The following is a 24515-nucleotide window of genomic DNA, read 5'->3' on the forward strand; positions in this document are numbered from 1 at the left end:
AAGAGCTGGTGGATTATTCAAAAAAAAATTTAAAAAGGGTAGGTAGGTAGATGGGGTGGGTCGGGGAACAGTTAGGGGGAAGAGTAGGGATGAACAGGATCAAAATAAATTCTATGAAATTCTCAAAGAATAAAATATTTAAAAAAGAAAGAAAATAGAACCTGGAAGCTGTTACAGACTTTGAACAGTACACCCAAGCCTGTCTCTGTAACCCCATACCCCGATCCTTCCCACCATGGCTCTACACTGTCTGCGGCTTTCTCTGCTGTTATAGTGGATGCACCCATGTCCTTACCCCTAGGACCCATACGCGTGAATTGCTTTTGCAATGTAACAGGTAAGGAATCGCAGAACGAGGTCATTGTGGGTGACCCGAGTGCTTTAAACCCACTGACAGAAGGGCAGGGGCACAGTGCTGGGACTGAACTCAGCATGTGTGTGGTGTATGCACATGTGTAGGGGGATGCTGGCTGTCTCATCATTTTCTGCCTTATTCCCTTGAAGCACAGTCTCTCACTGAACCTAGAGCTAGCCAATCCTCCACACCCCTTAGATCACACTGAGCTTTTTATGAGGGTGTTGGGATTTGAACTCAGAACCCCACGCTTGCGCAGCAAGTGCTCTTACCTACCAAATCCTCTCTCTGGTCCCTGCCGTCTCTGAAAGAGGTCTTACTAAATATTTCAGGCTGGCCTATAACACTAGTTCCTCCTGCCTCAGTATCCAACATTGCAGGTACATGCCTCCTGGTGCCAGGACACAACTGTGTAGTTTGAAAACTGAGGTGGTCACAGTTGACAGCAGAGGTCAGCAAGCCCGCTCTGTTATACCATAAAGCAAGTAATTCTCACTTTCCCAACCAGCCTGCATCCTGCAGCTATTCCATTCTGTCAGAACTTGCTCTGTGGACTGCAGGGAGCTCAGACATAAGTTTGGCATAGACTCTCATGAGAAAGCATGCTGGGTGTTCCACACCCCCGAAGGAGAGCTTACCTGAGAATTCCCTGCCCTTGTTATCTGGAACACCTCACGTTAAGTTCCCATAAGGATAGGTCTAATTCTTACCCTGGCTCACTAAAGGCTACCTGGCCCTTCAGTTCCCTCAGTTATAAGGAGATATGGTTATTAAGCAGCTTTCTGTGGACACTATTGGGCAAGAGTGTCACCTTTCCAACCACAACATGGTCATTCTGAAGGCTTGTGACATCTAGGAGCCTGTCTTTGCAAGAAGTCAGGAGAACAGAGATCTCCTGTTGGCTTTGTCTCCTGAGACAGGGTCTCGTTACAGAGCCCAGGCTAGCCTGGAACTCATTATCTGACCTCAAACTTGCTACGATCCTCCTGCCTTGGCCTCCTGAGTGCTGGGATTGTAAGTATGCACCCACGTGCCTGGCTAGAATCGATGTTTTACCCTATATCTGCAGATACATAGACTGGGGAGACGCAATTGATCCAGACAGCTCACTTCTCCAGGATCCCAGTGATCTAGAGGACAGAAAAGCTGCCGCTAGCCAACCCAGGAGCTAATTTCCTGATTCAGAACTCGACCCAGCTTTGGACGGACGGATTGACCAACCTCCCCACTCCCCAGAGCACTTGTATTCTGTATGTTACTCTACAGATTTTGGCTGTAGATTCCCAACCTATAGGGTCAAGCAACAAAAATGACAGATGACCAAATCAAGAGCTCTGGCCTCAAACCCAAACTGCATGAGAGGGGCAAATGAGCATAGGCCACTCTCGTCCTCCCACGGCAGGGTTTCTGTGCACTAGCTAGCTCCTGAGACATGCTCATAGGACAAGCATGCATCTCGGGCTAACTATCAATGTCACCCAACACAAAATCAGAAACATCATGACAGGGCCAGAGAGATGGCTCAGAAGGTGAAAGAACTGGATTTCAAGCTTGACAACCCGAGTTCAACCCCTGGAACCCACTGTGCTGGTTAGCCTTTTGTCAATTTGACAAAAACTAGCGTCATTTGAAGAGGGAAGGGAATTCAATTGAGGAACTGCCTCTAACGGATGGGCCTGTGGGCACGTCTCTGGGACATTCTCTTGATTACTGAATGATGTAGGAAGTCCCATCCTGGGCAATATGCCTGGGCAGCCTAAGCAAGCCATGGGAGCAAGCCACTAAGCAGTGTTCCTCCACGGCATCTGCCTCAGTTCCTGCCTTGAATTCCTGCCCTGGCTTCCTTCAGTGATGGACTGTGACCTGTCAGCCAAACACACCCTTTCTTCCCCGGTTGCTTTTGGTCACAGTATTTATCACAGCAGCAGGGAAAGTATCTAGGATGCCCACAGAAGGGATGAAAGAGAGACCCAACTCCACAGAGGTGCTCTCTGACCTGCACATGCTCCATGGCATGTATGCTTCCATCCCTACATACATCATACATACATATAATTTTAAAAATTAGGGGTTTTTTTTGTAACTTGATTGTGTGATTTTTTTCAAGCATGAATTTTATAGCTGACAACATTTTATCTCATTGTCAAAAGTTGAACAACCTGAACAGGGGATGCAGGGGGTTCCCCCCATGGTCCCAGCAAAGAAACAGCCAAGGTGAAAGCTCAGTCCTGGAGGCAGAATCAGCACCCAGCAGGAGGGATTCCAATGGAGGGACACAGGAGGACAGGGAGCAGACAAGGGCTGCAGGTGCCAAGGGCCTGGGGTGAGGGTCCTGGACCGCATGGACAACCAGCAGCATGGAGGGGCAGTCCTAGTTCTGAACCCTGAGGCAGCAGACCCTTTAAAGAATGGGACCGAGCTGGAGACATAGCTCAAGAGGAGAATACTTGTGCAGCATGCATGAGACCTGAATTCAATCCCAGGTCTAAATCCCAGGACTAAAAACAAACAGCTGGAGCCTAGTGGGGAGTCTTCAGATCATTGGGGGGTGTCTTCAAAGGAGACAGTGGGAACCCATCTCTCCCTCTGTTTTGGTTCCAAGCTGTGAAGCGTGTAGCCTTGCTTCATCACACCATCATCGCCATGATGTGCACTGTCTCATCACAGGCCCAAGAGTGCGTGCAACTCGCGTGCGCACGCCTATACACGCATGGCTCAGAGAATGCCAGCACTCAGGAGCTTGAGGCTGGAAGGCTGTCAGGAATTCCAGGCTAACCTGGGCTACCTAGAGAGACTGTGTCTTAAAAGTAAACAGACAGACAGATGTAGACATATGAGAGAAGGACAGATGGATAGGTTGGCACTGGCAGGCAGGAAGATCGTAGACAGATAGATAGACAGCAAAAACCAAGCTTGGGGACTTCTGTATAGCAGCAAACAAAAATTACTGCAGAGGGGGATACCTGGACACATACTGGCCTTCAGTGCTGAGCCCATGGCCTCCTTGGGTCCATGGCTCTTGCACCAGCAGCCCAGCTGACTTCATCAGGGCTGATTCAGGAGTCCCTAAGCAGTGTTACACTCCCCAAGGGGACCCTACCACAAAAGCTGTCCCCTCTCACATACAGAACTCCTCCAGGCTGACTTCCTCCACAGCATGGATGCCTGTCAGGTGGGTGACACGGCCCTGAACCCTAGTCCGCTTGTCCCCAGTGGTCTTCTCCACACGTTCAATCATCTGCTGCTGGCGATCGATCCAGTAGAGGTGCCTGCCCAGCACTGTCAGACCCACTGGCTGCACGATGTTGGCATCTTCCAGGGTAAGGCGGTTGGCCCCTAGGGGTAGCATAAAGGCTCCATGAGTGGCAGCCCAGTGAAGAGTCAGACCTACTGTACGTAGGAGACTAGAGATTTAGAGAGGGTCATGAGGGAATCTAGGGTATTTCTACACTCTCCAGAGCTGGGAGCTGGAGCAGATGCCATGGAAGCAGGCTGCTCCCACTAGGGGTCAGGATCATACCACATGGTCACTGGCCTCTGTAAGCATGGTGCTTCCTGTGCTATCTCTATCACTAATGTGTGTGTGATATTTGAGGGGAGGAGGTATATGTATACATGTATATACATGTGTATACATGTGTGTGCATGCATGTGAAGGCCAGGTGTGCATCACTATACCCAGCTTTTTAAAAGTATTTTTAAGCATTTATTTTTTTTTTTTAATTTTATGCAGGAGTGCTTTGCATGCATGTACGTCTGTGCTCCAGAGGCCTACAGTGTTCAAAGGAGGCCAAAAGAGAGTGTTGGATCTCCTGGAACTGGAGTTACAAATGTTTGTGAGCTGTCATGTCAGCACTGAGAACTAAACTCGGGTCCTCTGCAAGAAGAGCCAGTGCTCTTAACCACTGTGCCATCTTTCCACCCCCTTAATTTTCATTACGTTTATTTGCATGTGGAAGGGGGCACATGTCACAGCACACCTAGAGATGTCAGAGGGCAACTTGTAGGAGGAGTCAGTTCTCACCTTCACCATGTGGATCCTGGGGCTCAGACTCCTGTTATCAGGCTTGGTGGCAAGGGCTATTACCCAGCGAATCATCTGGCTGGCTCTCCACCGCATTTTTTGAGACAGGATCTCTTACTAAAACTGATTTGGCTAAACTGGCTGGCCAGAGAGTCCAGTGGATCCTCCTATAACTGCCTTCCCAACATGGGGACCCCAGGCATGTGCCACGGTCCCTGGATCCTCCTGTGCCTGCCTTCCCAACACTGAGAACCCAGGCATGTGCCATGGTCCCTGCTTTTTACACGGGTGCTGGGATCAGAATTCAGGCCCTTAGATTGTGCAGCAAGTTCTTTACCCACAAGCCACCTCTCCCCAGCCACATAGCTTTTATTAGATGAAAAGCTGCAAGGATCCAGCACCCTCCTAAGTACCAAATCCTGCTTCTCCATAGCCCAGGGCTCACATCCAGGCCCCCATGGTGTCAGGAATACACACAAACATACAGAACTGCAACACAATGCCAGGCTCAGATGGCTTAGGACAAGGTGGTAACTGCTACCCCTACTGGTAGCAGGGTCACACCTGCAGGTTGCTGACAAAGGCCTCAGTGACTGGAGACATGCAAGACACATACCTGAAAGGTCACAGCTTTCGATGCGCTTCAGGTCTGCATCCACCCAGAAGAGCTTTCCTAGGGCATTGTCCACCACGAGGGCCACGGGACGGATGAGGCCCGTGGTGAAGAGGACCTCACGCTCTGTGCCATCCAGAGAGGCACGCTCAATCTTAGCCGCATGGTCCTGCATGTTGGTGAAGTACATGTACCTGTAAAAACAGTGTATAGAAGCCGTGGATAAAGAGCAGGTGCTGGGAGCTCTCGCTGCCCCCTCAACCATAGTACCAACCCAGCCTGGCCCTACTGCCATCCAATCAGCAGCCCTAGCTTCTCACAGTTGATCCTAGAGGCTGATGAACTACACCCCGTGGGGGAATAGTGTCCCTCAAATTCATGCCACCCAAGGTGTTAGCTTCTCTGAAAATTGGGTCTTTGAAAATATGAGGACTGAAATGAAATCTTTGGGTGTGAGGGTGGGCCTCAAACCCAGTGAGAGGCTGCCAAAGAGAAACAGAGATGGCCAGAGAGCATAGAAAGGCAGTGTGGTCAGAGGGGAAGTCTGGAATGATGGGCCAAGTCAAGGAACGCCTGCAGCTACCAGAGCTGGGACTGCCCACTTTACATCAGAGGAAGGGGGACTGCCAATACCTGGACTCTGGGCTCTGAGAAGTAAGTGGATAAACACTGTAGCCAGAGAACACTTGTCTACACCCCTGCCCAACTGCCAAGGAGCATCCCCATGCCCATCTCCTCAGAAGGGGCTTCCTCCAGCAACCAGGGCTCCACTTGGAGGCTGAAATACTGACACCATCTTCCTCATGGTCACAGAAATGGCCACCAAGACTCTGAGGGGCTGCATTACTTGTGCACAGCCATGGGGCAGTTAATGCAGGAGTCAGGATCTGAACTCTGGCATCCTTGCCCTCGTCAGGAGCCCTATACATAACACCTGCTTTACATGTCAGCCCTGCAGGACTTAGTGGCCATTGGACTCCTGCCTGAGGCTCTGCAAGCTCAGCTTTGTCCTTAAGCTTCATGGACACCTGTCCCAGGGCCCTCTCCCACACCAGGCGCTCTGAAGACCAACAGGGAAGCTACTGAGAGATTTAGGAATGACATATTTTGAGTTGGATGTTGAGCAGAATGTGTGCAGCCCCAAAGATCAAGTTGGACAAATTACAGACACAAGGTCCACACAGCAGGGCTCTCATCCCCAGAGCTCTCCACCCCTATCCAGACTTCGCCTTCTGCTCACGCAGCTGGGGATCCTGGGTACAATGCTGAAAACACTAGTCCCCAAGAGACCAGCATCACAGGTCCAGAGGGACCAGCAAGTGACTACACGCCTGAGCAGGATGCAGCCCTCACCCCAGTGCCTGCCCACCCTGGGGCACCTACCCTCGCTCAGCATTGACAGCAATGGCCCTTGGTTTGTCACGGTCCCCTCGTAGCACCACTCCCATGGCGTCCCCATCCAGTCGGTGGACATTGATGGTGTTGGTGGCCTCACAGGTCCAGAACAGTGTCCGGCTGTAGATGTCGATGCTGAGATCATGCGGCTGTCTGTCTGGGCTCAAACTCTGACTGGGAGAGGTCAGCATGGAGAGCTGCGAGAGGGAGCAGACCAAGCTTGCACCACACTGTCGTGCACAGGAACCCAGCGGACAGAAGCCCCAAGTTCAGCCTCCAAGTCAAGATTCCAACAAATCGGAGGCATTTCCTCCAGACTTGGCTCTTTACAAACAAACCTTTATTTGATTCTGTGCATGTATGTGTATGCACGCACATTTCATAGCACATGTGTGGAGCTCAGAGGACAACTTGTGAGAGTTGGTTCTTTCCTTCTACCGGGTGGGTCCTAGGATTGAACTCGGGCCATCCGTCAGGCATGGTTTCAAGCATCCTTATCTATTGAGACATCCTGGTGGCCCTCAACTTAGATCTCAACGGTATGTCTACTTAAGAATGCACAGAATGGCCGGGCAGGGGTGGCACACACCTTTAATCCCAGCGCTCAGGAGGCAGAGGCAAGCGAATCTCTGAATTCAAGGAATTCAAGGCCGGCCTGATCTACAGAGTGAGTTTCAGGATAGTCAGGGCCAGAAAAAAAAAAGGAAGGAAGGAAGGAGGGAGGAAGGGAGGGAGGGAGGAAGGGAGGGAGGAAGGGAGGGAGGGAGGGAGAATGCACAGAACAACCAGAAGGAGCTCCTGGAGGACCTGGGACTCCAGGCCCCAAAGGAGAATCCACCAGAAGACACTGGCAAGCTGCCAACTAAATAGATGCAGGACCTGAAGCCCAACCTCTCTCCCTTCATCCCCACTGCTTAGGACTCAAGCTCTTGGCTTTGGATGTTCAGACTTTCTTCTTTTACTTCAGGAGCCAGAATAGTTGGAATGGAGACCAGAGGGCTCTTCTCACTGAACTCTCTGGAGGAGAGACCCAGGTTGTGGAGTCAGGGAAGGGGCATAGTGCAGGTGCTGGTGCTGGTGGGGTGGGGAGAGTGAAGCAGGGTATGCAGCAAGTGATGGGTGGGAAGAGGTACAGGTAGAGGGGTACCTGGGGCAGTCAAGGAAACAGGGTAGAGAGAAACAGAGGAAGAATGTGGGCCTATATGAAGGTGTCTGAGGAAGGCAAGAGGAGTGGGGCAGGTGGTTTTGAGAATCTCAGGGACTTTCAGGAGATCTGGACCATGGAGCTTTCTTGCGGGGGGTGGGGACCTATGGTCATCAGCACTCAGGATGACTGTCGGAGAGATGACAATGCTGAACCGCTAGCCCGGCCCTGGGTAAAGTGCCAGCCACTCATTTTCACCACAAACACAGATGGGGGTGGGGTTGTAATCGTGACTTGATAATCTGACAGGCCAGTGAGAATTTTTATCAGATAGGTCTCATGATAGTTGATCTCAATTTTCAACCTCATGATGTCTAGAATCTACCTGTGAGACCACCCGGCCTCAGAGCAAACTAGTGGGAGGTTACCTTGTTTGGGTTAATCTAGCAGGGACACCATGGTTAATCTAGCACACCATGGGCGGCACATTCCCTGCACAGGAGCCTGGGCTGTATGAAAAGACAGTGAGGTCACCGGTGAACTTGAGGAACTGAGTTTGCTCTCTGGAACCCACAACGCAGAAGGCAAGACCGCACTCTCCCAGGTTGTCCTGTGACTCCACCCCCATGCATGTCATGGCACATATTCCCTCTGCCTCAGTGAAAAGATAATTATTAAAAAATGCTTTTAAAGGAAAGAAAAGCAAGCACAGCATCCATTCCCCTCTGCCGCTGCTGCTTTGCTGTTTGGAGACAATATCTCACAAGGCAGTCCTGGCTGGTCTAGATCAACCCACAGAGGTCCAGCTGCCTCTGCCTCCCAAGCGCCAGGACCGGACTGGGCACTCTGCTTAGTCACTATGGATACAATGTGACCAACCCCACAGCCACCCTGGCTTCTGAGCTCTATCAGACTGTACTGTGAACTGTGAGCCGACCCTCTCTTCTGTAAGTTATTCTTATCAGTGTGTAGTCACAGCAACCAAAAAGTGACTAAAAAAAAAAAAAAAAAAAAAACAGACATGAGCTCGAAGGGACCCTAGTATCCAGTCATAGCTCGGCTCACAAAACAAGCACAAAACCCAAACTACACTTCTGGAGTTCCCAGAGAAGCTTTGCAAACCAGTCCGTGGGAGTAAGCTCTCCTCCTCTTAGCTGTCACGAAGCATCATGTTGTCATACATTGGTAAAGGGGCCGAAGGCTTCTATAGCTTTTGTAAAAGGCATCTTGGGAAAGGCGCCCCAAGGCAGGCTTGGCTGCTCCAGGATGTGTATCCTTCCTGGACTGGTCATGCACAGCCGAAAGACTGTTAGATTTGAAAACTAGGCTGACTGGATGTAGTGGTGCACAACTTTTATTCCACCAGTTGAGAGGCAGAGGCAGGAGGATATCTGTGAGTTCCAGGCCAGAATGGTATACAAAACAAGTTCCAGGACATCCAGAGTTACAGAGAGACATCCTGTCTCCAAGAAAGGGGGGAGGGGGCATTAGGCTGGCAAAACGGCTCAGCGTGTGAAGACAATTGCTGCTAAGCCTGACCCTGGAGTTTGATACCCAGGATTCATGTGTTGAAGGAGAGAGCTGACTTCTGTAAGTTCCTCTGACCTCCACATTTAAACCATGTGACTTGTTCACACATATACAAATAAATAAACAAACAAGCATAATAAACTGCTAATGAAAATTCAGGCTCAGCATTTGATAACACACAATTTCATTTATGGAAAACACAAAAAGAATGAAAAAGCCAAGTGTAGAGGCACACAATTGTAGCCCCAGTGCCCAGGAGGAAATGGGAAGATGAGGAGCCAGCCTTGGCTACAAACTGAGTCTGAGGCCAGCCTGGGATACAGAAAAACCTATCTTAAAAATACAAACCAAGCAGCACTCGGGAGGCAGAGGCAGGCGGATCTCTGAGTTCGAGGCCAGCCTGGTCTACAAGAGCTAGTTCCAGGATAGGCTCTAGAAACTACAGGGAAACCCTGTCTCGAAAAACAAAAACAAAAAAAACAAACCAAAAAAAAAAAAAAAAACCAAAAAAACCAAGGGTAGAGGAGGTGGCTCAAAGGTTAAAGAGCTGGCAGCACATGCATGAGGACTGGAGTCGAGAGTCTCAGAAATTCACGTAAGTGTAAGGTGGGCATGACAGGCCCAGAAAGCAGAAATGGGGGATCCCCAAAGCAAGCAGAGCATCACGACTATCAGTTTGATCGAGAGACCCTGCCTCAGTGAATAGCACGGATGACTGATGAAAGAGGATTCCCAGCAGACACCAGGGTCCTCCCATGCACACTCATGTGCACAGAGACATGCATCCTACACATGCAAATAGACAACACACACACACACATAAGCGGGAGGAGTGAATGTAGACACCTGTCCGGGCATGTGGCTCCAAGAAGACTGGATGACACACACACCTCCATTCATATGCTACAAGCCACATCCAGTCACACCTACAGCCAGAACCTCCTGCCCTGCTTCCCATGATGCTCCCATTTCATAAAGCCCACATACTGCAATCCTTGATGTTCTATACCCACAGATATAGGAGTGACTGGCCAGGAATGGGGCTCTAACATTTCCCACAATCCATCCTGCTTTCTATGTATCACTGACAGAGTTTCAGGGAGGGGGGAATAAAATTATTATTCCTTTTTATGTCTATAGGTACCTTGCTTGCATACATACCAGTGCACTAATGTGCATGGCTGGTACCCAAGGAGGTCAGAAGAGGGCACTGGATCCCCTAGGACTGGAGTTACATACAGTTGTGAGCCATGTGGGTGCTGGGAATCAAACTCCATCTTCTGGAAGAGCAATGAGTGCTCTTAACCACTGAGCCCTCTCTCCAGCCCCACTAATAAGTTTTTGTGTACCAGGCCCACCCCTCTTTGTTCCACAAGCCCAACTGTTTCTGTTGGGTAATTTGGCACTGGTGTGATGTTTATTACATTACAGAATTAACTGCACAAGAGAGAGGCTGGGAAAAGCACTTGGTGTGCAAGCACGAGGGGCAGCACCCACATAGGAGAGTTGGGCATGGTGGAGACAGGCAGATCTCTGGGGCTTGCCAGCAGTAGCCTAGCCTAATCAGTGAGTCCCAGGTCCCAGTGAGACACCTTGTGGAGGGCTCCTGTGGAATGACATCTGATGTCGCTGTCTCATTCCCACATGTGCACACACAGAGACACATAGACCAGGACCGACTTCATGAACCATTTAAATAAAGGAAGCGTGTAGCATGACCCCTGCCTGAGCAACAGAAAATCACCTTGGACAGAAGATCCTTAGAGCCTGTCCCACCACCACCCAATCCCCAACCCTTATCAACTGGGAAATCCAGTTTCTCTTAACCACAGTCCAGGGCTTCACATGCCCAGGATCACACCCTCAATTACATAACCAGAGTCCAAATTCTTGTTTGCTACAAGCCCTGCCCAGAAAGGGGAGCAGCCTGTAAGCCACACCCTGCCCTCAGGGGCACCTGCCTGGGTACCGTCGTCCTTGGCTCTCTTGATGTTCTGGCGCCCATCCACCCAGTAGATGAACTTGTCCATTGGGTCGTAGCTGATGGCTTTGACATTCCTCAGCCCATGCAGGGGCAAGACAAGGTCCGGACTGAGCTGGTCATCGGGGATCATCCGGCTGATGGCAAATTTCTGGCTGAACAGCAAGAAGGTGGAGGGCGCTGGAGTGGGACAAACAGACCGAGCGCCGAGCATCAGCAAGCTGAGGGCGCTGGAGCGGGACAGACAGACTGAGCAGACAGCAGCAGCAAGTGCAAGCAAGGGGCTGGACAAACAGACTGAGCAGCAAGCACTGCAAGCTTAAGTCTCTGGACAGACAGACTGAGTACCAAACATCAGTAAGTGCAAGCTGAGAAGTTGGACAAACAGACCAAGCAGTGAGCATCAGCAAGCTAAGGGTGCTGGACAGTTAGACAGAGCAGAGAACATCAGTGAATGGCAGTTGAGAGGCTGGGGCCAGTGTGGTTACAGACCAGCACCTGTTCCCACTGGACCCCTTAGAGAAGAGTGGACACAGAGCTGTCGGCTGGCCCGAGTGATGGGCCATCTTTCTCTGTCATGGCTGTTTCTGTTATCATCCAAAGTCAGTATGGTTGTTCTGAATAGGCTGATGCTTTGGAGGTAGGGGCAGAGGTCTCATGTAGCACAGAGTAGCCCTGAACTCTGATAATCAGTAGAGAATGGTCGTGCACTCCTCATCCTCCTGCCTCTACCTCTCAAGAACTGGGACTACAGGTGTGCACCACCACACCTAGTTTTATGCCACGCTAAGATTGAACCTGGGGCTCTGTGTGCTGTAGGTCAGCACTAGAGCTACTTCCCCAGCCCCAGAGATTAATTTAAGATTTGTTTTTATTATTCAAATTACATGCATGTGAGTGTGTGTGTGTCTGACTGTGGGTATATGAATATAAATGCAGGTACCCATAGTGACCAGAAAAAATGCTTTTGGAGAGATCAGAAAGCAGGCTGGATTCTCCTACCCAGCAAGGGGCACATGTCCTGAGGCCCAAGACCAGCTGCCCAGATTCAGAAACTATAGCACCAGATATATGGAAGGTACCAGGCAGTCTCCAGGAACAGGGGCTAAAGGAGGTGGTTTGAAATCCGAGCTACTGTCCCAAGACCCAAGGAAGCAAGAGTTCTTGCTTCTGCATCTCTACCTGACCTATAAGAGCACAGCCCCAGCAGGGCATGGGCACACACAGCACTCAGGAAAGCCGAGGCAGGTGAATCTCTACGAGTTTGAGGGCAGTCTTGTCTACATAGTGAATTCCAGGCCAGCTACATAGTGAGACTTCACCTTCAAAAAATAATGGAGAAATGCTCTTCCAGAGGACCTGGGTTCTATTCCCAGCACCTACATGTCAGCTCACAACTATCTGTAACTCCAGTTCCAGAGCATCCAAGGCCCTCTTTTGGCCTCTCTGGGCACCAAGCACACATGTGGTGCACAGACATACATGTAGGTGAAACACCCACATACATAAGACAATAAACAAAATAAAAAATCACAATTCCGGGGAGACCAAGCTCTGGCCCTGGACCACTTCAGACAAGCTCAGTGTCAGGCACATTTTCTGTCCTTTCAAACTTCAGGGTCCACAATGATTCAACAGGGAAGGGCAAAACAGTTACTAGAGGAGCCGCACATGAACCAGGTGACCGAGACCTAAGAACTCTCCAGTTCTTTGTAGAGGCCAACATCAAAAAGCCCGAGGACAGGACACACCCGTGCTCAGAAGGCTATAAGGAAGTCCCTCCCTGGCCTCCTACCGTGGCTGCGAGGGCACAGGCACACCTACTGACGGGACTGTCCAGGCTCCTGGGAAGTCACCATCGAGAGGTCAAGAATGCAGACTCAGAAGGCATTCTGCTGGCTCCAACTCTCTCAGCTGTGCATGCTTGACCAGGTTGTTACATATCTCTGTGCCCCAGGTTCTATGAAACTCAACTCTATAAGCTTGAGGCTCAAATGTGTGTCATCAGAAGAAGCACTCAGGACAGCGCCAGCAATACACTGAGACTCCCCTCTCCCCCATCTTCTAAACAATTCTACATTCAAAGATCTTCCCCAACAGAAACAGCTGAGGGGTTTGTTCTCACCCAGTCTGGCAGTACCCAACTGGGTAGTACCAAGAAGACTGCGCAGCGTATAACCTGCCTAACCATCCGTGTACACATGACACCCTGACTCAAGAAGCCCTCTCCTACCACAGCCCGTTATGCCAGTTGTTCTAAAGGACTAAGGCCTGGGGCGTGCAGTGGGGATCACGGCACTTACGGCTGCAGTTGCGGCTGCTAGGGTCCAGCGTGTAGTGTGAAGCACAGCCACAGCGGTGGCCTCCAGGGATGGCAAGGCACAGCTGCCCACACTGGCCATTGCTGTGCACGCAGTCATTGAGGCCGTCCTGTCGGGAGGAGTGGAACACCAGGATGTCCATGACGAAGTCCAGGTGGCCCTGGATGAGGGTGCGGTTCTGCCCGCTGGTCTTGTCGGCCCGCTCGATACTATGCAGGTTCCAGTCAGTCCAGTAGATGTAATCACTGTACTGTGTCAGGCCAAAGGGGTAGGGCAGATCATCGGCTATCACCCTGCGCTCCTGACCTGTGTGGGGACACAATACATAGCTCAGCAAGAGAGCTGTCAGGCCAATGAGCTCAGGGAGCTTCTAGGAGAGACGAGCCAACCTTGATTTCCAGGAATCTCAGCCACACAGGGAAGCCTGAGCAGCTTCATGAATTGGGCTGATTGTCCACCTAAGCCCTCCCAGCGTCTTCAGGGAAAAACCCATACATCAGCCAAAAGACCCTCACAAAATTGCTTTCAGCAGAGAGAGTAACTTGGTTTCTTTGTTTATTCTGACTGTTTCAGTTCTGTAGCCTAGGCAGCCAGAATTCACTATGTAGCCTGGGCTGGCCTTACATTGACAATGATCCTCTTGCCTCAGCCTGCCAACTGCTGGAATTCCAGGAATGAATCAGCATGCCTGCCTCCATTTTATTTAAACGAGCACACGGGCCATTTATACCTGATCCCCACAGTCACATGGCTACAATGCTCCTGTGGAGACTCAGAGCAACGGGAAAGGACAGATGTCTGAGATCCTGCAGAGAAAGCCCGGCCCTCCCAAGAGTAGAACAACACAGAGAGGACTGAGCAGATCTCTCTTCCGGTACTACCTATTAACAAGGGGCTCAGCGCACTGCTGCACACAACACACGACAGGCATGAGGCCACGTGTCAGGGAGGGGCAGGGAACAGGCCCGGCAGAGCAGAGAGGGATAGCACAAGGGTCCAGGGAGGAAGGAGTCTACAGGTAGGTTCCCAGAGCCCCCGGACCAGGTGCAGGTCCAGCCCCACACAACTACATTTTACAGCCTGTAGGCTGCAAGTCCACGTCTCCTCGTGTGTTCTAGTCATGGCACAAATTGTACCAATAAAAGTAAGTTTGCAATATGAGAGCATGTTTGTCACATCACAAGAAGAAAATTGTATGTAGTATAGCTTAAAGCAACATTAGCTTCAAAAACAATTCTTGCCAGTCTGGCGGTGGTGACACATACTTTTAATCCCAGCACTTGTGAGGCAGAGGCAGACGGATCTCTGTGAGTTCGAGGCTAGCCTGGTCTACGGAGCTACTTCTAGGGCTGCCAGGGGCACACAACAGAGAAACCTTGTCTCAAAACAAAACAAAACAAAAATTTGACGACGAGAACAACAACAAAAACCAGTTCTCTGTCCATCCATCTGGTCTTGTGTAGCCCAGGTTAGACTCAAATTCACTATGTAACCAAGGATGACCTTAACCTTCTGATCCTCCTACCTGCACCTCCTGAGCACTGGGATTACAGGCTACACTACCATACCTATTTTATGTGGTAAAGGAAATGGGAATTAAACCCAGGGGTTTCATACATGCTCGGTAAGCACCTACTAACTGAGCTACATCCCAGCCAAAAATTATTTCTAAACAGCAAAAACGTATAAAATATTCAGGTTCTCAAAATGAATATCATGCATTTAAAACCTAAGGTTTTTGTTTTTTTTTTTTTTTCCTGAGACAGGGTTTCTCTGTGGCTTTGGAGCCTGTCCTGGAACTAACTCTTGTAGACCAGGCTGGCCTCGAACTCACAGAGATCCACCTGCCTCTGCCTCCCGAGTGCTGGGATTAAAGGCATGCGCCACCACTGCCAGGCAAAACCTAAGTTTTAATAAATACAAAGATTAGGAAGGGGTATGGCCACAGAGGAGGAGCTTACACTACTGGGTGGTATTGGCCAATTCTTGCCCTGCTGAGCTCCAAAGTTCCTTTGCTGGGTGATCTCAGGCAAGTCCCATGACATTATCCAAGCTCAGTTTCCCCACCAATGAAAAGGGCTACCATGTGGTAGAGGGTGAAATACCAGTCCTAGTTCAGGTTTGGCTGCGACTTGGAGCCTAGAAAGCCTTTCCCAACACTACGGCAAGGGTACCAGGGCTAGATGAAGATAGATATACCCCAGGAAAGGGGAGAAGGCTTGTGGCTGCGTCCATGCCTTTGTGATGCCAAGTGGCTCACGGACTAGCGCAGACTCGCGTGTGTAAGGAAAGGGAAGCCAGAGCTCTGTCACTTAGCCCTCACCCAGCATGTTGGAAGACTCGATCATGTTCGTGTCCAGGTCAGTCCAGTACAGTCGCTGGTCAGCGTAGTCAATGGTGAGGTCATTGGCCCGGCCCACTTTGTCTACCAGTGTCATGCAATTGGTCCCATCCATGAAGGCTCGCACGATCCTTGGCTTGCCACCCCACTCGGTCCAGTAGATGTAGCTGGAAGGTACCAGGAGAGAGGAGATAGGCAGGGCTCAGGTGAGTGGTGGTTTGGAACAGAAAGTAGCCACCAACTTCTAGACTCAACCCTCCTGGCCCTGGTGGAATTCGGTCAATGACATCTCCCCAGGAAGTAAGAATGAGCCAGATCTAGCTGAGCTTGTACCATAGCTCTGGCTCTCTCTAGGGGCTAGAAGGAACCTGTATGCAGCCATACAGGACAAGCAGAGGAAGCCATCAGACAAGACTGTCCAAGCAGGCAACACATCTTAACTAAGCCTGCTGTGTGTGTCAATCAAGAGATGTGGGAATATTCAGATAGATGGCCCTTTTTTTCACACAGTGAGAAAACTGACCAGGGCTGACGCAGCACAGAAGAGGTACCCCTCCTCTTCCCCTGCACATCTGAGAAGAAGGCTCACAATCTCATTCTAAGGTTTGGAAGATTTTCTTGGCTTTTGCTGGACCTTTTCTTCATCCTGCCATTATAGCTTAGAGCATATGTTCCAGGAGGGGGCAGGATTCAGTTACTTCTCATGACCACATGGATGCGGTGACCATATGGATGCTCTATGGGTTGAGTATGTGCCTAGCACTAAAAAGGGACACCTGGGACCAGAATGACACTGCACTTGGCTGCCAGGCCTTAGCTTCCAGGGTGGAATTAGCTCTTTGGGTGGCAGGAGTCTTAGGCCAAGGCCCAGGGGCCTATAAGTCACCATTTCTGAACACCCCTAAATCCAAGTGCCTCAGGCCATCTCTGAGCGGCAGTGTGGTCACCATTTCAGAAAGGAGGCCTGAGATGGCATCAGTTGGTTCAACCTGATCTAACTGGCCACGGGGCATTAGTTTGTCTGAGCTGTGTGTGAGTGTGAGTGTGTTTGTGTGTGTGAGTGAGTGTGAGTGTGTGTGTTTGTGTGTGTGAGTGTGTGTGTTTGTGTGAGTGTGTGTGTGTGTGAGTGTGTGTGTGTGTGAGAGAATGTGAGTGTGTGTGTGTGAGTGTGTGTGTGTTTGTGTGTGTGTGTGAGAGAATGTGAGTGTGTGTGTGTGAGTGTGTGTGAGTATGTGTGTGTGTGTGTGTATGTACTCAGAGGCTAACACTGAGTGTCTTCCTCAATCATTTTCTGTCATATTTTGAGACAAGGTCTCTCACTGAGCCTGGAGCTTGTCGATTTGACTAGCTAGACTGGCTAGCCAGCAAACCTGAGACTGCCTGTCCCTGGCTCGCCAGTGTTTGTGATAGAAGCCAGGCTGCACCTGCCTTTTTACATTAGTTCTGGGGATCCAACTCAGAACCCCATGCACATATGGCAAGCACTTTACCAATGGAGCCGTCTCCCTAATTCCCTCTGAGCCTGTTTCTGTGTGTGTAAAACCCTAAGTGACACTTAAGACAGGCCACGAAAGCAGTCAGAGTTCAGTGATTGACAGCAGATTCAACACTGGCCTCTTTCCCCTCTAAGAATAAGAAAGACAATCTTGCAGGGTCCCAGCCAGTCCTGGCATCTTCAAGGCTAATGTCATACAGCACAACTGTAAGCACAGAGTGATGGGTGGAGCCAGTTACTTCAATGCAGAGGGAGGGCCCTGATCATGTGACAGACAAAAGCAATGCTTACCCTTTAGTAGGATCCAGAGCCAGAGACCTGGGGTTGTCAAGGTCCTTCCATACAAGCACCTGCCGGAACTGCCCATCCAGCCGGGCCACCTCAATCCTGTTGGTCCCTGTGTCAGCCCAGTAGAGGTTCTTGCCCATCCAGTCCACGGCCATTCCTTCTGGGTAGTCGAGGCCAAACTCGATCACATGCTCCACCGAGCTCCCATTCATGAAGGCTCGGCTGATAGTCTGGGGGGGTGAGGATGGAAAGGGCCAGGTTAGGATCCGGCATCTTTTGCAGACTCCAACCAGGAGACAGCAGAGTCTCCGAACAGATGACTGAAACGCAGGAAGACGACCTTTGCAGGAAAAGCAACTTGGACGTTTGTGCATGTCCATGTGTGTGATTTTACACGCATCCTGAGTCTGGAAAACACTCCACCCAGTAATATGCTTGAATCTAGGAACGGACAAAATATAAGACTGGAACTGAAGAGATGGTTCAGTGGTTACAAGCACTTGCTGCTCAACCATGAGAACCAGAGTTCGGGTGCTGGTACCTACAGACAGCTCCACAAAGACTTGTAACTACTTCAGAGGGATCCACCCCCCTCCTCTGGCCTCCTGGGCACACATATGCTCATCCAGTCACAGAGATAAACACATACGTAAGTAAAATAAAATCTTATATATATATGTATGTATATGGCAAAGAACTTCAAACAAGAAACTCCCTTGGGAACTACTAACAACTAGGAAAGGGGCAGGGCTGGAGAGTTAGCTCGGTGGTTAAGAGCACTTGTTGCTCTTATGAAGGAACAAACAGTTCCCAGCACCCACATTATAGCCTTCATCTGTAAGTCTAGTTCAGGGAACCCAACCCCCTCATCTTTTGAACTACAAGAGTACTGCACACATGTGGTGCACATGAATACATATAGGCAAAATACTCATACACATAAAATAATTACATCTTTAAAAATAAAAAACTGCTGGGCATGGTGACACACACCTTCAATCCCAGCAGAGGCAGAGGCAGGCAATCTCTGAGTTTGAGGCCAGCCTAGTCTACAGAGTGGGACGACATAGAGAAACCTGGTCTCAAAAAGAAAAAAAAGAGAGAGAGAGAAAAGAAAAAAAAAAAGAAGACGAAGATTAGGACTGAAGAGATAGCTCAGTGGTCACAAGTTCCTGCTGCTCTTGAAGAGGACCCAAATTTAGTTTCTAGCACCCAAATCAGGCATCTCATAACTGCCTGTAACTCCAATTTCCTGGTCTCCATGGTCACCAGAGTCCATAACATGGGTACACAAATAAAAATAAACATTAAAAATAAATAAGTAAATAACCACAAGCAAATAAATAGTAACATAAGATATAGCTGATCTTGTTTCTCTGCACCTCCCTTTCCCCCAGTCCTCTTTTGTTGAAACAGGATAGTCAGGCTGATCTCAAACTCACAGAAATTCTCTTGCCTCAGACCCCAATACTAGAATTACAGGACTGTACCTGTTCAGGCCTCTATTACCCAGCAAAGGTGATCAAAGTGTGTTAGCCATGTATTAGAGCAGGGATCAATTTTCACTAGAAATGGACAGGTAGCGTTTTAGGCTTCTCACACCTCACAGATACAGCACCATTCCTCAGCCTGGTGACCCTAAACACATAGGAATCACTGTATCCCAAGAGAACCATTCACAACGTCAGCATGTTCCACAGCCCCCATTTAGGAGACAAGTCTGCCCCTGTTCACCATCCAGGACAACGACACCTGCACGGTGACTGGAAATAGTTGCAAGGCAAACGGGCTGTGGGAGAATATGGGTCAATGCCAAGTTCCACCGAGTATTTCCCACAGAACTCTGCAGAAGCCCTGGGCAAGGCCCCGGGACCTACCAAGACAGTCATTCACATTTGCTTATTAGGAGCACTGCACTTAAATGTCAGCACTCAGGCAGAGGCAGGTGGATTGCTACGAGTTGAAGTCCAGATGGTCTATATAGCAAGTTCTAGGCTAGCTAGAGCTCCCTAACGATACTGTACTAAAACACAAAAACAAAGAAACAAACAAAAGTGCACTAATATTTTATCAGCCTGCACTGAGTTATATTCAATACTGTAATTATTTTTTCTTTGTGTGTGGTATGCGCTGTGTGTGTCTCCATGTGTACACACTCCCCATATGCATGGGGAGGCCCGAGGCTGGCACTAGGAATGGTCTTCTATCAATCTTCTACCTTACTCACTGAAACATGGTCTCTTAACTGAACCCAGTGCTGGCCCTACAACTAGTCTATCTAGATAGCTTGCAACAAGGATCCCCTGCCTCTGCCTTCAGAGGATGGGAGTTCTGGCAGACTGCCATTCCCACCAGTAAACTGAAACTCTGGTTCTTACATTTGATGTTTGCATTACAAGCTCTTTGGCCACTAAAATATCTTCTTAGTCTCAATACTCTAATTGTCTTAAGATTGAAAAATGATCTTGGATTTATTTTTATTATGTTTAGGTGTTTTGTCTGAATTTATGTCTGTGCGCTATAGGCATGCAGTACCTGCTGAGGCCAGAGGAGGGCACTGGATCCCATGGAACCGGAGTTACAGATTGTTGTGGACCACTACATAGGTGCTGGAAATTGAACCTGGATCCTCTGGAAGAGCAGCCATTGCTCTTACCCGCTGAGCCATCTCTTCAGCACCTAATTCCTTAAAACAGTCTCTGTGTACCTGTGTGTGCCTGAGTACATTTAAGCGCATGTGTGTAGAGTCCCCACAAAGGCCAGAAGAGGGTATCAGACCCTGGAGCTGGAGCTACAGGATCCAGTGAGCCACCTGATGTGAGTGCTGGGAACTGCGCTTAGAGCCTCGGGAAGAGAAGGAGGCATTCTCAGCTGCTGAGCCATCGCTCTCACCCTACTAAATGTGGCAATTCTTTAAAAAAAAAAAAAAAAAATCAGTCGTGGAGCACACAGCAGCAGGTTCACGGGCAAGGTCCCACAGAAAGCACAGGCATTAGTGACCTCACACTAGGTACCTTGAGGCTGACGTCTGTCCAGTAGATGTGGTTGTTGGACACATCAAAGTCCAGTGCAGAGGCCTCTTTGACACCTGTGAGAGGGATGGCCACGTCGTTGTTGTTCGTCTCCAGAGAGATCCTGTGGATGGTGGCTCTGCTGGTGAAGACCAGGAAGGCCTCAGGGACAATGCACGTCTTCATGTCGCTCAACAGCTCCAGGCCGATGGGGCAGCCGCACTTGGTGGCACGAGGGGTGTAGAAGCACAGATGGCTGCACCCTCCATTGCCATCTGCACAGGGGTTGGTTCCTGTGAGGCAAATACAATGAGAGGGGCACCCAGTTCACAGATGCGTGTGACTATTCCTGCCACCCACCGCATCGGTCCCAGGGTATCACGAGTTATGATGATAGCGGGGGTGGCCCAGCCTGACAACAAGCCCACTGAGGAGCGACGGTGCACATCAATGACTGCACATCTGCAGCTCCTCAGCTCTGACCCTGCTTATGTTTCCTGACTCACAGACGCCCCTGACAACCTATAAAACTCAGGTTTGCCATGGATAGCCACGGCATGCATTTTTACCAAAGCAGACAAAGTGTCATGCTCACTTACTTTGGGCCAGCCTGTTACTTCACTCTGTTTCTGAATTGCTGCTGGAAGGAACTTAGTGTTAGGAATTTAAGCTAAAAAAGAATCTTCTTCCCTTTATCAAGATGGGGGGGTGGGGCAGAGAGAGAGGCAGGCCCGCTTTAGTTCCATCTTCCTCCCCACAGGCACAGGTGGGCCTGGCCTCCTGCATCCTGTGCACGTGACAAGTGCATTTCCACAGAAGGAGTGGCACTAGACATGGGAGTGGCAGGAGGGAACAGACCTCTGCTCTGTGGAACAGTCCCTGGTCCCCACCTGGATGTCACTGTCTGAGTGGCACTTATGGACTTGAATTTGGAGTCCTCAGAAACACAGCCCAACAAGTGAAGTGAACTCCTTGACCATTCTGCCTTTTGGGTAAAAAGTGTGTTTGAGAGGCAGCCCAGCTGAGCCACAAGGGCAAGACAGATACAGGGAGGCTTTAACCACCTGCTACACACGTGGTCTTCTTTCTCCATCTCCAGTGTTCATGGGGCGGGAACTAGGAACAGAGTTGGCCTTAGGCACTGAAGTTCTTACCAGGGCTGACATATATCGGCCAACCATCTAATCCTTGACCACTACCTGTACTGTATCCCTGAGCGACATACCAACCTATCTGCTCTACTTAGCCAGATACAGTCACCATGTCCTGTCCTGCCCATCCTTAGAGGAAGATACCCTCCTGGACACCCAGGTCTGAACTGCCACCTTTCCTGGTACCAATTGGCAAAGCCGAGCCGTGGCTCAGAGCTTTCCAGGACTCACCAACAACCTTGGCCACATTCACTGCTTTGAGTCCCATCAGGTCGGGCAACTGATCAATGATGACATCCCGGCTGGCCTTGACCTTATGTACCCTCTCAATACTGCGTCGCTGCCAGTCGGTCCAGTAGATGAAGTCCCCCAGCAATGTGAACCCAAAAATATGTGGGAGCTTGTCCTCCAGCAGGGTCCGCCGCTTTGTCCCATCCATGTTGATCACCTGTTTGTTGACAGACACACGGGTGTAAATGGAGACAGCTCGTTCGTTCCCCCCCCCCCCCCCCCCCCCCCGCTCAGACCCGAATAATCACAGAGAAACTATATTAGTTACAATACTTTGGCCAATAGCTTAGGCGTATTACTGGCTAACTCTTGTATCTTAACCCATTTCTATTAATCTGCATATAGCCACGAGGCTGCGGTTTACCAGCGTCTCTCTCTTTCAGCAACTACATGGCGTCTCCCTGACTCCGTCTACTCACTCTATATCTCTATTTGGATTTCCCACCTGGCTTTACCCTGATAAGTATTGGCTGAAACAGCTTTATTCATCAGCCAATAAAAGCAGCACACATACAGAAGGGCATCCCATATCACATGGGTCTGAATAGGCAGAGAATGTGCCAAGAGTCAATCTGGGGCCTGCCTCAGGCTTGAGCTGTCCCGGAGCCTCCACTGCATCAGCCAGGTGCCATGAGAAGCCAGGTGCTCCAGGACAAATGTCACTTCCCACATCCTTGGCCAATGGAGTGGAGGCTGCTCCTACAGCCTCCCTAACCTGGGGGTGGATGTTGTGAACAGGAAAAAGAATCCTCTCCCTAAGAGCTGATGAGGCATGCCCTGAGGCCTGGAGCACCAAGGAGAGGAGCTCAGACCAGAATGAGCACTTTAGGAAGGATTCCTGGGATCCAATAGCAATGACTGCTACAGGTGCAGGGGTGGACACGCAAAACAACTTCAAAGGGCCAAGCCACCCCTCAACCTAGACAGGTTCATCCCTCTTGGGCACCTCTGGTTATAAACCTAACCCACAGGTCTATGGTACTTTCCTTCAATGTCTGACATGGAAGAGCCAAGTCTTCTTCTGGAAAAGGTTATGCTGATTAAAACCAAACACTAAGACGGGGGTGTGACTCAGCTGGTGGAGGGCATACCTGGAATACATGATGCCCTGAGTTTGATCCCCATAAACTAGGTTTGGTAAGCACACTGACAATCCTAGCACTCAAGAGGTAGAAGAAAGATAAGGAATTCAAGACCACCCTCAGCTACATGGTCATTTCAAGACCAGCCTGAGGCTCAGTCTGTTTGTTACTGTTTTTAAAAGTCACTGGATAAGTGGGACTCTAGTGATCCACAAAGACCAGCAGCGATAGTGGCAACATCCCAGGCTCAGGGATCTCAGGACAGGATGATGAAACACACCAGGTAATTACAGGCAAGCCTTGGCTGGCCTCTTGCTCATCAGGAGAGCAGGCAGCCAACACTGCAAGGCAGGCTGAGCAGGGACACTAAACCACCACAGTTCAGCAGCAAGAGCGCTAAGTGCTGATCCAGCAGGGATGACGGTGCAGTTCCTGTGCCCACACTGGGGACCCTCCCTACTCTATACAGGGTGCTCAGTATCCTTGAATGAGTCCTTGCACCCCATGAGCCTGTTTCCACTTGCAGCAGGAGACCAGACAAATCAATCAGTTGCTAACCCACCCTGGAAATATAATAAGACAAAGGACTAAAGGTGGGTTCCTATCTAAAGCCATTCAGGCCGACTTGGAGACCAGCAGAGCTGCTGTGGGAACCAGGCAGGGGCAAAGGAAGCCATTTGTTTGTTTGGGGGGTATCTCAGCTGGAGGTTGCAGGGAGGGGTGAATTCTCTGGCTCAATAATGTCAGCTGAGCACTAGAGGGCAGTAACAGTCAGCTTCAGCTCACAAGAACAGAGTTCATTCTTTTTTGAGTTTTCTGTGTAGCCCTGGCTGTCCTGGAACTTGATCTGTAGACCAGGCTGGCCTCGAACTCACAGAGATCCGCCTACCTCTGCCTCCCACATGCTGGGATTAAAAGTGTGAGCCACCACAGCCAGGCCCGAGTTCATTCTTATATTCCCATGACAAGACAGAAAGCAGGGACTGTGCAATTCCTCAGTACAGTCCAATCGGGCTGGGAAGGGACTGATGATGCCAGAAAGAAAATCCTCATCTGAACAAAGAAATCTACCAGAGGTCAGCATTACCTCTCGTGTCTTCTCTATTTCTCTCGGTCTCTGTTGTATGTGCATGAGCCATGGTATCAGTGTGGAAGTCTGTTGTATGTGCAAGCATGTGCATGAGCCATGGTGTCAGTGTGGAAGTCTGTTGTATGTGCAAGCATGTGCATGAGCCATGGTGCCAGTGTGGAAGTCTGTTGTATGTGCAAGCATGTGCGTGAGCCATGGTGTCAGTGTAGAAGTCTGACCATCTTCAGGAGCCAGTTCTCACCTTCCATCAGGTGGGTTTGAAGGCTTTGAATATAGGTTAGGTTATTGCAGGCTTGGTAACAGGTACCCTTACCTGCTGAGCCACCTTGCCAGTCCCTCACTCTATTCCTTCGTCCTTCCTTCCTTCTTTACTACCCTTCTTTCTTGAGATCTCATGAAACCC

At 50.0% G+C, this 24515-nt stretch overlaps 1 protein-coding gene across 1 annotated transcript in view; it reads right to left on the reverse strand.

The window, feature by feature from the left end:
- Positions 1-24515, reverse strand: part of Lrp5 (LDL receptor related protein 5) — a 108043-nt gene that overhangs the window by 16771 nt on the left and 66757 nt on the right. The window contains exons 8-16 of the mRNA XM_038345728.2: positions 21881-22097; positions 20502-20791; positions 17491-17717; positions 15687-15871; positions 13346-13669; positions 11023-11222; positions 6376-6584; positions 4996-5186; positions 3482-3691 (exon numbers count right to left, since the gene is read on the reverse strand). Coding sequence (XP_038201656.1) covers positions 3482-3691; positions 4996-5186; positions 6376-6584; positions 11023-11222; positions 13346-13669; positions 15687-15871; positions 17491-17717; positions 20502-20791; positions 21881-22097 — 2053 coding nt within the window. The remainder of the gene's footprint in view (positions 1-3481; positions 3692-4995; positions 5187-6375; positions 6585-11022; positions 11223-13345; positions 13670-15686; positions 15872-17490; positions 17718-20501; positions 20792-21880; positions 22098-24515) is intronic.

This window comes from Arvicola amphibius, chromosome 1 (genome assembly GCF_903992535.2).
Source record: "Arvicola amphibius chromosome 1, mArvAmp1.2, whole genome shotgun sequence".
NCBI lineage: Eukaryota > Metazoa > Chordata > Mammalia > Rodentia > Cricetidae > Arvicola > Arvicola amphibius.